Source organism: Calidris pugnax, unplaced genomic scaffold (assembly GCF_001431845.1).
Source record: "Calidris pugnax isolate Ruff unplaced genomic scaffold, ASM143184v1 scaffold24, whole genome shotgun sequence".
Classification (NCBI taxonomy): domain Eukaryota; kingdom Metazoa; phylum Chordata; class Aves; order Charadriiformes; family Scolopacidae; genus Calidris; species Calidris pugnax.
This window is the reverse complement of record NW_015090922.1, coordinates 20,087,740-20,103,065: the sequence shown is the minus strand read 5'-3', so window position 1 is coordinate 20,103,065 and position 15,326 is coordinate 20,087,740. Positions and strand designations below refer to the sequence as shown.

The window sequence follows — 15,326 nt, the reverse complement described above, 5'->3', positions numbered from 1 at the left end:
CCGGGCCGCAGGCGGTAGCCCCTCGGGGGCGGGGGGAAGCGCGGACGGGGGGCGCGGGGACAAAGCCCGAGGCCGCCGCTGCCACTGCCGCCGCCAACTCCGCACCGGCAGGTTGGGGGGACGCGAAGAGAAGGAGGCCGCGGCAGCAACTGGGTTTGGCCCGGCTCGGCTCCCGTGGAATAAGGGACCGCACAGGCGCCGCTCCCCCATTGGGCACGAAAGCAAAAGCCTCGCTGCCATTGGCCGCTTTCCCTCGGCGGTCCCGCCCACCCGCTTTGACAAGCCCGGAATGGAGCGGCACCGCCTCGTGGGGGAGGCGAGGAGGGCGGAGGGGGGGGCAAAGAAGGCGGGGCTCGGAGGGAGAGTAGCTCCCCTCGGATTGGCCAGTCGCGTTGCCATGGCGATAGCTTCTGGCTTCGCTGATTGGCGGGGCCGTGTCTCCGTGGTAGAAGGGAAGATTACGAGCTCAGGTCAGATGAGGGGAGGCCGGGCCGGGCCGGGCGGTGGGGGCTGAGGGGGAGCCCCGCCCCTGTTCTCCCCCCGGCCTTTTCCCGGGCCGCGGTGGCCGTTACCCTCATGTGGCGCCGCTGGTGGGGGCTCGCGGCTGCCGGGCTCCCTCAGCGCTCCCGGGTGAGGGAGCGGCCGGCTGCAGGAAGCCCCTCTCCCGGGCCAGGGCGGTGGGCAGTGTAGTGGGGAGCGAAGCGGCGCTTTCTGGTGCCGGCGGTTGTCCCTCTGTTGTGAGGGGAACACAGCGCAGCCCCCGATGCCGCCGCTGCGCCCCACCTCCCCCCGCGGCCCCCTTCCCGGTACGAGCTGTGGGGGCAGTTGGGGTTTTGAGGGCTCGAGGGACAGAGCATCGTGTCGTTTGCCATCGTAAGGCAGCGGGTTCGGGCGGCGACAACAGGGAGCTCGCTGGGCTGAAGCTGCTTGTCTGTGAGCGGTGCCTTTCCTGCGCCTCCCCGCCCGGGCCTCAGGGCTTCGGTACCGGGGTGCGCAGTCTGGGCCGGAGTGCGCTTGTGTAGAGGCCTCCCAATTCTCCTCAGCTTAATCCTTCCCCACCTCTTTAATTTGTGTATTGGCGAGGTGAATGGACCGCTGCCATGGCGACATTATAACTCACAGTAGCCAATGAGGCAGAACTGGAAAGAGGAGTATGGCCGGTACAAATTGGGGGGAAGGGAAGAGGCAATTTTAGGCACTGACGTATGAGATGCAACGAGAAGAGAGGGAAGCCACAAAAGGAGAGATGAGGGGCTGCAGCCATTAAGGTATTAAGGCAGACAGATGCTTTGTGAGGAGGAATATGTGTGGGCCAGGTCAGGGAACGCATTCTCCTTCCCCTTATGTTATTTTATTGCTCAAAAAGTCCTCCAGCCAAACTTACAAATGCATGCAAAATACAGAGCTTTTAGTTTGGATTTTTTTGTGTGTGTGTTTGTTATTTTTTAAACGGTAGAACAAAGAGAACGGGGACAAAGGCACTGTTTGCAGTATGTCTTGAAGATCAAAGAGGCTTGTGCTGCAGAGAAATGGCTGATGTCATTTTTATCAGTGAAGATCCTCCTCAGCACCCATGACACTGGCCTCCCTCTGCAGCTGAGGGGCAAGAAAAACGGGGGTCTTGAATTAATAATATTTGTCATGAGGAAATGGGGCCAGATTATCCCAGCAAATGTCTAATGTTTTATGAAGCCTTCACTGCTCTATTGATCCCGATAGTGTTCAGTTGTTATTTTATGAATAGTGGATTGGAAAAGGTTAACAACAATTGTAACTGCTGCCTAGACTGGAATAACTATCCTGCCTGACTGCTTTAACATAAAACTATATTGTGATACCCATTTATAATTCTCAAATCTTTTTACATAAACTTCAGTACTGGGAGTAGTTCCTGAACTGACTACTCAATAAATTTAACTAAACGCAGCAGAGGATAAATTTTAGTCCATGGGGAAAAATAAATGTGATTATATACTTACAAAACAGGTCATGCCAGTGTATAGTTAATGTTTTTGATGCACCATTGTCCCACAATCCACCAAGAACAGTCAGAGGAGGCTGCTAGGAGGAACATCCTAAGGGAATTGGAGGTTAAAATAATTTTTAATAATCTGGTATTCCATTCTACTGTTTAGAGGGAAGAGTTTTCATCTCCTCTAAGCATTTCCCCTCCAATGAAAATAAAATATAGGAACTTCCAAATGGTAATCTAGTTTCAATGAGTAGTGGTTTTAATGAGTAAAAACATTTTATAAGTATTTTTTTCTGGGGTTACTATCTTTCTTTATATAGTGGTTTATTTTAATTTTCTGCTTACCTTTTAACATTTCTTAAATATATTTATTTTTTGTTGTTGCTGCATAACCTCTTGGTTTGGATCCCTTTTCTCCTTGTGCTTCCAAGTTTCCTTCTCCCTTGCTTTCCTCATTAACCTTTCTTTCCTTGTGTGTAGTTTTTTTCTCACCTATATTAGGTGTAGATTAGGATGAAGTTTTTACTTCATGTAATGTGAATAATATTTGTATAGATGCAGAGGAACAGTTGTTCCCTGCAGCTCAGTGTTTGCGGGTCATTGAAAACAGCCTTTTTTGCTAATCCTTAGGTTTAGCATGCCACAAACACCATGATAGCCTGTTTTCCAGTGAATTTCTGTCCTTCTCTGTTATCCAGAGCACTATGAATCCAGAGCCCAGTGAGACTGGAGGACATCTTCCTCAGTTTCTGCTTGTTCTTGCCAAAGCTTATCATCCATAGTATTACAGGAGGAATTTCTGCTGTTCCCACTGGCAAGGGTGACAGAAGGATTTTTTTCTTTGTTCCCTATCACAGGTGGACGTCATACCACTGCACAGTGTTTAGTGAATTGTGGGTTCCTTCTAACTATCACCTCCTGATCCTGGATTGTTTCTTTGTTTAAGGGCTGGTGACACGCTCCCTCAGTACCACATAATGGAGGCAGAAACAGAAAAGCAAGCAGTTCTTCAGTTAAATAGAATCTGGCGGTGCTGGGCTTCCCGGTGCTCAGGACATGGAGGTATGGAAGTGTTCTAGCCACAGGCTGAGAAACAGCTTTCAGTGAATGCTGTGAAGCATGGGTTTGGTTGGGAGATCCTCCTGCTTTGTCTGTAATTCTTCCGAGCACAGAAGAAGTTACAGGTTCAGAGCTATTTGACACGATGCCTGGACAGATCCCCCAAGTTAGCGTACCCTTGAAGCACAGGCCACTGCTACACGCCTGTCTGCTGACAGTTTGTTCCTTACCTGGAAGAAAAGCATGAAGGTGGGTTGTGGCACGAGTGACCTGCCAGTTAGTGTGCCCTCAGCATGCAGGGTTTTCCTTGAGTAACACCCTGTGCCCAGCTTGGGTGGCACATGTCTTTGGGTGACCAAGTTTTCAAGCTTTGTTGCTTTCTTGGTTTTTGCTCTTGTTGTCCTCATGCACATGGCTTATTCTACCTGCTTTCCTATCCTGCTTTTAATGTTTTCCACTTCCTGTCTCCTCCCTTCTCAGGAAGCTGTGTGCTGCCACTGTTAGTCTGGGTTTTTCTCTTTTAAAACTCTCATTCTCCATCTGAGGAACCTGCTGTTCTGAGCAGTCCTGCCTTCCCCTGTTAAAAGCAGGCCCCCACACACTTTGTAGTCCTTACAAAGGGAAATATCTCCACTTCCTGTGTAACGTAATAGCATCTGAGGTAATATCAGTGGGTAACTATCCATCTTGTAAATATCTCAGTGGAAATATCTCAGAGAAAAAAGAAAGCTGTATGGTGTCCAAGAGATACTTCTCAACCGTCCAGCAGCCTTTTATCAATTTAGGCTCCTCTCAGAAAACTGTTTTTTTATGCAGAATGGCAAAGCAAACTTTGAGGAGAGAGATAAAAGCCCATTGGGAAGAAGAATATGACACATTCCTAGTCAGTGTTGCACTAGCACTGTTGTCAACTGCCCCGTAGTTATTCACACAGCATTTACATTTTGAGTCCTAACTTTAAACTGTATTTGAATGGTGAACATCAGCAGAAGCAGTGCTGATACTTTTTTGATCATGAAACAATGCCTTTTTCTGTAACAGCTGGCTTCTGTGCTTCTGTGATCTAGGCTATGTAGTCGCTCTGGAAATGAATTCTGACTATGAAATAGAATAGGGAACACAAGCTAAGGCTTGGCTAAGAATAATTTGTTACGTAATTAGTACAACGATGAGAATATATCAAAACCTGTATTCTGTCAAGCATGGTAGGCAGAGGGATTCTTCTAATGTATTTCCTTTCCAACCTACTGATTTCAACTGCTTCTGTCTTTCAGAATTTTTCAGATTTTTTGTTTGTTTGAAAGCAGCTGTTTTATTTCTAGAAAGTCTGATGGGGAGACAGAACTTCTTTTGATCAGACTGCATTTACGATAGTGAGAGAAAATGGATAGCTCAGAGACCTGTGCTGATTTTGGAGAAAGTCCTTGATAAATCAGGGAAAAAAAAAAAAAAAAAAAAGGTTTGGCAAGTCAAACTTTACTTTTAGGTGGTAACAGGCTTCATAATATGAGAATGTAGAACCCTTTGATCAGAATTGCTTTCAGTGGGAAATCCTTTCTTCTGTCACTGTCCCCTTCAAGGTAAAAGATAATGTTTTCAGTGGAAGCATATAAAAAGGTAGTCTTCAAAATACTGCATATGAGTCATACATAATTCTTTCACAGTTACTGAATAGCAACTTCTCGATATTGGATCTAAAATAAGTCTTCTTGGAAGGTGGGTTATGGTATTAACCAGATATCCTGTTTTATTTACTGTTTAATTTTACTGCCTTTCGCAGCTTGTACTGACTCGGTTACCCAGGTTAGTGCGGAGAAAACTGAACAATAATTATCCAAGAATCAAGAGATAATGGCTTTCAGCTACTTAGCAGTAGGATGTCATAAGTCTAACATTGCAATTATTTCTTCAAGCTTCTATTCTACATCTATTAATAACTTGTAGCCCCTTACATCTATTCTCCATTTTATTGATGAGTTCTTCATTTTTATAAATGTAAAATCACTTGGGTTTTAATTTGTACTTCAAAATTAAATATCTTTATCTTGAAGCCCTCAGAACTGGTGTTTCCTGTGGAAAAATAGTACTTCCTTTTTTTACTGGATTAAATTGGGAGCAGCAAGCATCTGTCAAGTCTCTTCACAGAATTTTCATTGTTTTGTAGCAGGGAGAGTTTAAAACAAGTAAATGCTTTGAAAATTTGGACTTTACCATTACTTCCCTAGCTTTGAGAACTGGACTATTCAGATCTGATCTGGTTATTCAGACAGTAACTTGCTATCTTCTTCCCGTTACAGAGTATTCTCTATGCAGCAGATCCTAATTGGTGAAGCCAATTTAACAAGTAAAGGGGTGTGTCAGCTTTTTCCAGTTGACTTGTCATTCCTTTGCAAGAATCACTAGAATTTATTTCTTAGAGCTGGCGAGCTCACTGCTGCTAGTAACATTTTGACTTATTTTCTTGGAGGAAGCTGCCCAGAAAAGCTGCTGTAGTAAAACTTCTAACATCTTCACCTTGTGGACATGGCTTTTTCGTTCTCTTGAACTAGCCTAGATGGGAAGACAACAGCAGGTGACACCGTGTACCAAAGAGTAGCTCCAACAGCTGAGTAGGTGGCACGCTGCTGGCAGGGACAGCTCACCTGAAGACTGGTACTGATGTGTTGAGATTCTACTGACCCAAGAGCTGTGCAGAGAGCCAGGGTGTTCACAAGTTTTGTGCAGCTGCTCAACGGCTGTTCCTCTAAGCTGAGGAATTTTATTCTGAATTCAAGCATGACAATACAGTATAAGAAAATTGCACTGTCCAGGGAAGATTAATAATTGAACTGCTTATTTTGTATGGTTTTGCACAAATCCTCAACGTAGAAACTGGGGATCAGAATAGATTTTTTTAGGGTTTTTTTTCCCATTTAGCAGTTCTTCCAATCTTGAGATCTTGTCACCTAGGGAAGAAAACTTGGAATACTGCTTTAGCAATAAAAATAGCAGTACCAAGTCTTTATGGTGTCTCCTTGTCTCTGCTTAAATGTTATTATTCATTCCAGAAAGTCAAAACACTGTTGTTAAAATCCTTTCAGTGTCTTTAAGTGTCAGTGTTTGATGGAGACTGTGTTCACCACAATGCAATAGAATTAGTAATCTCATTCCACAATTTCTGTACATTTTCTAAAAGAGAGCTTTTTAGGCTTGGTTTTGGGTTTGCAGGCTTATTTCAATTTGTTTTGTTCCGCAGTCTTACTGCTCTTGGACTACACTAATTCAATACTTCCTTCTTAGCATATTAAGAAATATGTGAAATATTGAGAGCCTTCCTACTAGGAGTAACAGCCAGATCTCAATCCAGTCCCTGCATGTTAGCAGAAAATTGAAAAGTTACGTTTTTTCTCTGAAGGATCTATGTTCTGTCCACTCTTACAACAATGCATCTAAGCTATTAAAGTAGAAAAACTATGCTAAAACAAGTTAAAACAAAAAAATCTTCAGACTACCATAAGAAAGCCATCTAGATGTCAGAGAACTAAGGGAAAATACTTATGCAGTGGGCCACCTAATGTACTGCAAATACAGTGTGTATCTTTAAGTCATTGCAGGAACAAGTCAAATGAGAGTCCTAAGTCCCTTTTTTTGTGAATTTATGCATAATGACCAAAAAATAATGCAGCCTTTAATGTCATACAGAAAAAACCACCAACCCATGCAGCAAGGAATTTAATTTATAAGGTTTTAACTGCTTTCTATGTTAAAGTAATTAGCTAAGAAACACAGAATAGAGATGGGAATGGTAAGATGGCAATATTGAATTTTATTTGAATTAATATGTAGGATTAATTGTGTAATGTTTGGAATTAGTCAGTCACCATTTTGGTGACGGTCACAAATTATTGTCATTCTCCCTGTCTATCAAAACCTGGGCTATGCTTAACCTGGATTCCAGTGTCCAGTGCTAGTGAACAACACTGATTATGCTCCTTGTTACAAGTTTCAGAAAAGAAAAAAAAAGAAATTCTGAGGGCTCTGTCTAGCCCCTTTACCCACTGCCAATAAGCTAGTGAGCCAGTTCTCCAGCTACAATATTCATGTTTTCCTAGTACTTTTTCACAACATGTTGTTTACTCTCTTAATTCTCGCTTTCTCTTCTGATCCCTGCTCTTCTGTTGCAGCTTCTTATATTGTACCCTAAGGTCTGTGGCCTTTGCCCCTACTGAGATTACAAGAAAAATAAATACGGGGTCAGAAAAAGATGTTAAGAATGGGAAAAACAACAACAAAAAAGGTGTTAGTAAACCCAATGGGGAAAAAAAAAATCAGAACACTTGGTATTTTAGTGGGTAGATTAAGATTGTCTTGGGCATTAGGAAAAGGTACTTCACTGAGAGGGTGCTCAGTCACTGCACCAGGCTCCCCAGGGAAGCGATCACAGCACCAAGCCTGTCAGAGTTCAAGAGCTTCTGGATGATGCTCTCAGTCATATGGTTTAGTTTTAGGTAGCCCTTGCGAGGAGCAGGGAGTTTGACTTGCTGGTCCTTATGGGTCCATTCCAACTTGAGATATTCCTCTTTGACAGAGAAAAATTGCTCCAGCGAGGGCTAGCAGTACAGAGAACCAAATTACAGAACCTTTGTAAGTCCCTTCAAACTTTATTCCATGTTTCAGTTAAATCCAGCCCATCAGTCACAGGAGATCAGTGACAAATGCTGAACATTATTAATTTACATATTAATGTAAGTATCTGAAACTCTGGACACCGCAGGTGATCTGTTCAGCTGCTGAATCCAATTGTTTGTTTTAACTAAACCCACTTCCTGGTGTTCTGAAGCGAGTTCTCTCCTCTCTACTTAATCAATACTTCCTCAAAATAAATTCTGACTGCTCTTAATTGTTTGCTTTCTGTTTAGGCATGTTGCATGTGCTGGGTGCTATATAAAATAAAATTAAGTAATATACATTATCACCCTTGTGATTCCCATAATAAATTGTTCCCCTTTTTTTTATGCTTTCAGGTCATGTAGCCCCATAGAATTATTCATTCAGTCTTTCATCCAGCGGTGGAGTTTCAGTACTTTATTTTTAAAGTCTCTTTAATAGCTAGTTTAAAACAAGTGAACAAAGTAAATGTAAAGTGTTCTTTATTAAATAACTCAAAAAGTAACGCAAATTGTGCGATTAAGAAAAGACAACATCATAGTTCCAAAGGATTTTTACAGCAGAAAACAAATTGTGGTCAATGAGCATTCCAGTCTAGCAGCCAAATTGTCCTCATTTTTATGGAGTTAATTTCGGTCCTCAAATTGTGACTTGTTTTTTAAAAGATATGCTGCTAGAAATTCAATGGGATTTGGCGGTCTGTAAAGAAAAAAGTAAATCAAAAGCCATTATTTTTTATTATAAGAAATTAGGTAGCTGGAGAACTAATCACCTTCTCTTAAAAGCAACGTAACTCCCCCCCAAACACTTACAAGCCTTAATTTAGGGATGACCAATTACATAGAATTACACTGTAGGCTTCCACTTTATTTCTGATGAAGAAGTTTTCAATAAGGAGTATTAGTGACTGTTGGTTCAGTGTTACTGAACTGCTACAACAGTTACACTTTTGATCACTGGCCTTAGTTCATAAGGTTTTTTTAAAAAGCTTTTCCAGATACAGTGCATGAATCCTGCTAGTCTGGATTCTGTCTGCAGAATAAATGAGCAATTTAACTTCACAGTGGGTCAGACCAAAGGTCTGGAAGTGAGCAAATATGCCTATAAAGAGTGTAAAAAAAATAGGAAAGAAAAAATAAGAAGTGTGCAGAGATATTTCTCTGGACCAATCCTTTTGGCTTCCAAGCATGTATCAGCTTTTTGCGTTAGCAGTTAGTAGTCCTGGGCGGATTCCTCTACAACTTTGACCAGTTGCCCCTTAAGCCCAAATAAAATATTAATGTACTCAATCTGAGGTAAAAAATTATATTGCTTAATTATGTGACCTGTAAAGGATCACCTCATTTTGTTCATTATTAATTTGCTACCTGCTTCACTTAAATTGATTACTGTATCAGAGGAGATGATAAACAATCCATCCTAATTAATCATCTCTATGCTATTTGTGATTTAACAGATTCCTAATGTATTCTCTCTCAGAGGTATCTTTTCTAGATATCGAGTCGGTTCATATACAGACAGCAGTCCATTCTCACCACCTTGTCACCCTTACTTTCTCACATTCGACCAAAATACAAGGAGATTGGAATTACAATATTAAAAATACAAGAACATTATAAATATATATATAGTGACATTGTGGCTTGGTTTTATCCCTTCAATTTCTGTCCTACCACTAAGAATTTATTTTTGATTTTGCAATGCATCGCCATATACATTTAACAGTTTAAAGATTATTTTTTTTCCGCACAAAAAGAAAATGGTCTGAATTGTCAGTTCAGAATCTATCATTTTGTCACTAGCATTAGGGTATTAATGATCCTCCTAGGTGCATCATTTTCTGTTTATTTGTGTTCCATCTTTCACTTTGTCATAGTTTCACTTTTTTGTAGTCGTCTTCCATAGTTTCACATCAAATTTATGCAGTTCCTGTGCAATTACAATTGATCAATTTTTTAAAAATCCCAACAGAAAACAAAACACGAAGAACCCAAACCTATTCTGTAAAACCCAGTATCATTAACAAATTTTTGTCAGCAACTTAAATTGTTATAAATAAACCTTTTCAGGATTCTAATGTTGAGCTCATTTCACCATTTACTTCTAGCCTCTGTCTTGTATCTTCCCATCAGTTCCTCATCCATATAAAGGCTTTTCCTTTTCCTTCAGTCTCACAGCACCTAACTCTCTTTAAAGGCTTTCAGTGAATGACTGTGCCAGAAACCTTTTGGAAATTTAATCAAACAGTAATGGAGGGAGACTGAAGGCATTTCTGGGTTCCTGTTTACTAACTCCTTAAGTCAACTCCAAGAGACTTACAAGACCTGACAAAAGTTGTGTTGACTCCTCCCAAATATGTTATTTATCCACATGCTCACTATCCTGGGTGATAATTTCTACTGAATTGCAGGCATAATCATCAGATGTACTGAGCTGTTCCCTGAACATCTCTATATTCCTTAGAAAAAGAAATTAGCATCCATGTGTTACTTTCCAGTTCAATTTTAAGCAGATGATTATACAGCAGAGTGGGTAGTTCAGATTTTCACTGCTGCGGTTTTAATATGCTCAACTGATTAGCTAATTTGACCTTGGCAGTTTGATAGTCCAAGCTGGTTTTTTTCCCCCTATATGTTCCCCAACCTCTTCTATCAATATTCCAATTTCACTCCTGTGATGAGTCCCTATAAAGAACAGCTCCTTCCATAATGAAGAAAGATAAAAAAGAAGAAAACCCTTCTACATTGACTGATAAGAGATTTGAGGCACCTTGACAGTGTAATCTTTCCTCAAAGGATAAACCATCAGGTTGCTTCTTACTGTGTTGACAGTGCAGGGGCACCCTCATCCTTTAGAAGTGTTTTAATTGCTGACAAAGATGCACGTCAAGCCCAATTTGTCTGTCTGTTTTTTAAATGACAAGCAGAACTCTGGAATTCCACACTGCAAAAATCTTGTTCAAAACTAGAACAACCTCTTGCCTTGCTTCTGTAAGGTCAATTCTGTGATAAAATTAATTAAAAAAAAAAAAATTTTCCTCCAAAACCTTTGTAGTAGTATACCTCATTGCGAGATCACGAGTTCCATAAACAACTCTTACCACGCCACAGGCATGGTTCCTAAGTGATGAACACGTTCTGCACAGTCATAGTAATTCATCGGTTCAGAAACCTGTCTTAATGGCTTTCTTACAACCAGCAAACTAGTAAAACCACGTCTGGTGTGCGAGGTCTGAAAAGGTGACAGACTGCCCAAGTTTGAGACCTACTTTTTTCTTAAGAACAGAAGGAACATTGAAGCATCCTACCTCTCTTTTGCAAGAACAGCAAGTCCCTGTAGCAAGATAGGTACAACTGTCTGGTCCAAGTAGGCACGTGTGGGTAACGACTGGAGATCCACCTTCTGCTTTGATGTTTTCTCTGCATTTATTTTCTCATTTTCTACTATCCTCTGAGGTAGGGGAAGAAAAAAAAGAAAAAGTGAATGAACATTAGTAACAGCAGCCACATCTACTTTGAAGTGTGAGTGCAAACAAAGTACACATCTCTCTGCAATTCACTGGCAATAATAACTTCTTTACAACTTGTAAGAAAATTTAAGTGCATATTTTTCCTTGCACAAAAATCTAATCTGGAGAAGCCTTCTGTTAAATTCTTACAGTCTGGGAAAACAATGTTAGGAAGTCGTAAGTTTTCTAACACAGAAGACACCCAATCGCTGCTGTTGTTATTTCTGCTGTTGCATTGAAATTTAAATTCTACACCACTGAGACAGGAGTGACTACTCACAAGAGTCATCCCAATTGAATGGTTCCTGTGTGCACACACTTCTAACACAAGTGCTAAAAGCATAAGGAATTCGGGTGAAGCCTGACAAAGAAGCCTCTGTTGAAGTCAAGCACTTTTGAGACCATGCTCTATTCAAGTATAGATGAGTAACTTAAGAAGAGATACACTAAATGCTTCCAGGTGCCTCTTGGTCAAAAAGTACCAAATCGTTTTACACCATTAACTGCAGTTAGAAAAGGATTCCCTGCCAGGGTCAGTGAACCAAACATTTTCAATTCAACATGCACTGATCTACCAATACAGGGCCAACGTATCCAACCTGTTGTGGTCCGGTAGTGGAAGCTGGGGCACACGGGCAGGCAGTTATCGGGGAGATCAGCCACAGAGGACTGATCCTGCAAAAGCTTTGCGTAGAGTAGGAGCTTATAATGGAGGGAGACTGAAGGCATTTCTTTAATGGTACAGGAGGTATTCCCCTCCTGTAATAAAAGGCTAGCTGATGTTTTGTGCCATATTAAATTAATAGAATAATTAACAATCATAGGATACTTCCAAAAAAACCCACCTCATTAAAAAGTTCTTTATTTACGTTAACACCATTTAATATAATATAATACAACAAAAAATATATTAATTAATAGCCAATTATGCAAGGGACTAGTATCTGTTGGTTCAGTTTCCATCTAACTTTCTTGGAAACGATACATTTGCTTAAGTTCCACCCAAGACTCATTTTCCAACATGACTTCCACCGTACTTTACAGCAACAAAATTTTTGTTACCTCTACATTTTCCGTGAGACCATACTCAGAATGGGGATTTTCTGGAACCTGTGAAAAAAAAGCAAACCCACACGGTGAGCAAAGCAGCAACGCTCCTGCGACATGATACACATACAAACGCTTCTGGCAGTACCTGCGGCTGTCCCTCCATCATCTGTTCTGCCTCCATGCTTGGCGGGGCGGGACTGGCTGGACGCACAGTGATCTTGGAAAGCAATATAAGGACCGGTCAGCAGGCTGAGACGGAAGACGAGCTGACTGATATTGCATGGTTCGGTTATAACGGCACAACCACCAGAAAGCTACAGAGCAAACGGGAGCTGCTCCCCCCCCTCCCTCCCCTTCCTTGCCTGCTTCCTTCCCTTCCCTGCCCCACAGGCCCACCAGCGCCCCGACCCCCCCCTCGCCGCCCCGCAGGGCCAGGCTGGGACCCCGCGGTCCCGGCCGTGCCCCAAGCAGCACCGGCCCGCACGGCAGAGGCCAACCCGCGCCCCCCTCACCCGCCGGTGTGTCCAGAGCTCGGCGAGGGGCGGGAGACCGGGCGCTGCGGCGGGGAGGACCACAGCCTCTCCCGCAGCCAAACCGGAGGGTGTCGTAAATTGTTTTGACGTAAGTGAAACCGTCGCGCTGCCGCCGCCCGGCCAACTGCGCCTGCGCAGCGCCAGACCCCGCCCGGCCCCGCGCGGCGGCCTGCGGGGAGGGGCGGGGAAACCAGAGGGGCAGCGCGGGTGGGTGACGTCATCCACGGGCGGGGCCGCCTCCCGCCTCAGCCCCCTCCGCATTGGCGGGTGGGCGCGTGGAGGCGGGTGATTGGGCGGTGCGGGTCGCGCGGCGGGTCTTCAACCGTCGGAGAGCGGCTGAGGGGGAGGCGGCGGCCGCGGGGCCGTAGGCAGGTGCTGAATGGGCCCGGCCCGCCTCTGGGGCGGCGTTACACCGAGCGGCTCTGACCGAGGGTTTTTTATTTTTTGAAGTAATTTTCCTCATCTCCGCTCGGCTTTTTGAGGCGTAGCCGGGGAAGCCTCGGTTAAAGATAGCTGTGGGGGACCAGGCAGGTAATGCCGCTTGTAGGTGCCCTCTCGGGGCTAAAACTGGCGCGATGTTTCTCTTCAAAAAAGCAGTTGAAAAACACCTGCCCTTGGAAAATCCTGTCGTGCAGAAATCTACCGGTAACCAATGCAATTTGACGCCTGAGTTCACTGTGATGTTTGTGCGAAATAACTTTGCTGAAACTAGGTTTGAGCTGAAGAGGTGGTTTCGCCAGTGAAATAACCTTTCAGAGATGTGTAGAGTAAGGTTTGCAAAACCATGGCTGTTGGCCATTAATTTTGCCCAATTTTGTATTAAGAAAAATGCAGCTGCTCAGCTTTCGCTACGTATTGGTTTTAATCATCCTGTCCTGACTTGAAGCTATCAAGAAATGGAAATCTTGCTGCTGCATTTGTTGTTGTACTGTCACAAATTGCACTGGTATGTCAATATCTATGTCTGATTTTTATTTTTAGTAGGAATTAAATTCTGTGGTAACATTTGTGCAAGTAAACTAAAAAGGCCTTTAGAACTTTTTTGTTAGTTTTCGCTTGAGAAAGTAGTTGCATTCCTGTAGTCAAAATAATTTTTTTTTTTTTTAAATAAACTATTTTGTTGTTTTATGAAAGTAGGTCTTCTCTGTTTTCTCGCTGTAGTGACAACAATGCACATGAATGATCTAGGTGTGAATGATCCACAGTGTGGAAAAATAACAAAAGGTGGTATTCTCATTAGACCATGCTCTGGTGTAATAATCTGATTCTTAATGGTACTGGTCAAGTGTGTTTACACTTCATTCAAAGTTAATTTGAAATCATGTTTACAGAACTGATAATGTTATCAGTGTGATAAGCAGGCTCAAAAGCTGGTGCAGTCAGTGGCAGATTTGATAGTCAAGTGAAGGACCTGGAATTACAGCAGAACCACATGCTGTCTTTTGTCCCAATTTGAGTACCTAGTGCTGGCAACCTTAGCTGGTGTCGAGGAGCCTAGCTTGACACAGGTGAAAAAACATAAAGCAAAATACTGATATTTATTTTTAAAACTTAAAAAAAACAGGAACACAAATTCTTAATGTGAACAGGTGAGAGTGAAGAGGTGTAAGCTGTTCATTCTGGTTGCAGGCTAATTTTTCATCTATCATTCTTATGGAAATAAAAATAAATAGAATAATAGAATAATTATAGAATAAGTATATAATATAGTCTATAGAATAATAGAATAAAAATAAATAGAATAAATATTTCTAATAGAAATAAAAATAGAAATCATTCTAATTTTTCATCATATTCTCTAAAATGTCATTGCTTAAACTATATGTAGAATACCTGAATTTGTTGCTGCTCTGAGCAGCCTGCTCTAGAGGGAGGTGTCCCTGCCCAGGGCAGGGGGGTTGGAACTCCATGGTCTTTAAGGTCCCTTCTAACCATTCTGTTTTTCTATGAAAATATTTCATGATATTTTCACGGCAGAAGTACGTGATCCTTCTTACCAAATACAGAAGAAAAATACTTAATGAACCTTACTGTGATTTTTCAGCACTGATAGCTTTGTCTCTGTTTAATAGTGGTTCTGGATCATTAATAGCTGTTTTATGTACTAATGTGATTTCATATGGTAATAAAGTTCTGTATTTTATACAGTAATAACGAGGGTGGAAGAATATATATTTTTTTCTCCCCCGAAGGATGTATCTATAATGTATTCCCGATTACATTAGTTTCCTCCCCGTGAGGAGACAGCCTGTCACCTCAATTACAGAGATGCGGCGCAGACCAGGCGCTGCCGAACGTTCCCCGGGGGCGATGCCGCGGCGGCGGAGGGGGCACCGGCCGCGGTCACGCAGTCAGCCCCCGCGCCCTGGGGAGGGGGACGCTCCCCCGAACCCTCCTCACCGGCCTCCAGCACCGACGGCGGGCGGGCGGCGATGCCAGGTGACCGCACCGCCTTTTGCCGGCGGGGCGGTTCACAGCTCCGCTCCCAGTAATTGATTTTATTAAATTATTCATCGTCTTTCCGCTCGGTGTGGAACTCTGCTGGGACGCGGAGCTC

General features: G+C 42.8%; 1 protein-coding gene across 3 annotated transcripts; it reads right to left on the bottom strand.

Annotated features, from left to right (window-relative positions):
- Positions 1 to 7,651: 7,651 nt before the first annotated feature.
- DPY30 (dpy-30, histone methyltransferase complex regulatory subunit) lies at positions 7,652 to 12,882 on the bottom strand. Of its 3 annotated transcripts, none has more exons than XM_014951284.1 (5): positions 12,749 to 12,882; positions 12,382 to 12,453; positions 12,249 to 12,296; positions 10,986 to 11,128; positions 7,652 to 8,377 (listed from the first exon to the last, which is right to left on the bottom strand). In XM_014951284.1, exons 2-5 carry the CDS (start codon positions 12,415 to 12,417, stop codon positions 8,305 to 8,307), a joined length of 300 nt encoding a protein of 99 aa, XP_014806770.1. In that variant the 5' UTR covers positions 12,418 to 12,453; positions 12,749 to 12,882; the 3' UTR covers positions 7,652 to 8,304. The 3 variants fall into 3 exon arrangements, with proteins under 3 accessions (XP_014806770.1, XP_014806771.1, XP_014806772.1); XM_014951285.1 differs by having other exon boundaries at positions 8,144 to 8,377; positions 12,382 to 12,506; positions 12,749 to 12,876; XM_014951286.1 differs by lacking the exon at positions 7,652 to 8,377 and adding an exon at positions 8,384 to 9,607.
- Between the last annotated feature and the right edge of the window lie 2,444 nt (positions 12,883 to 15,326).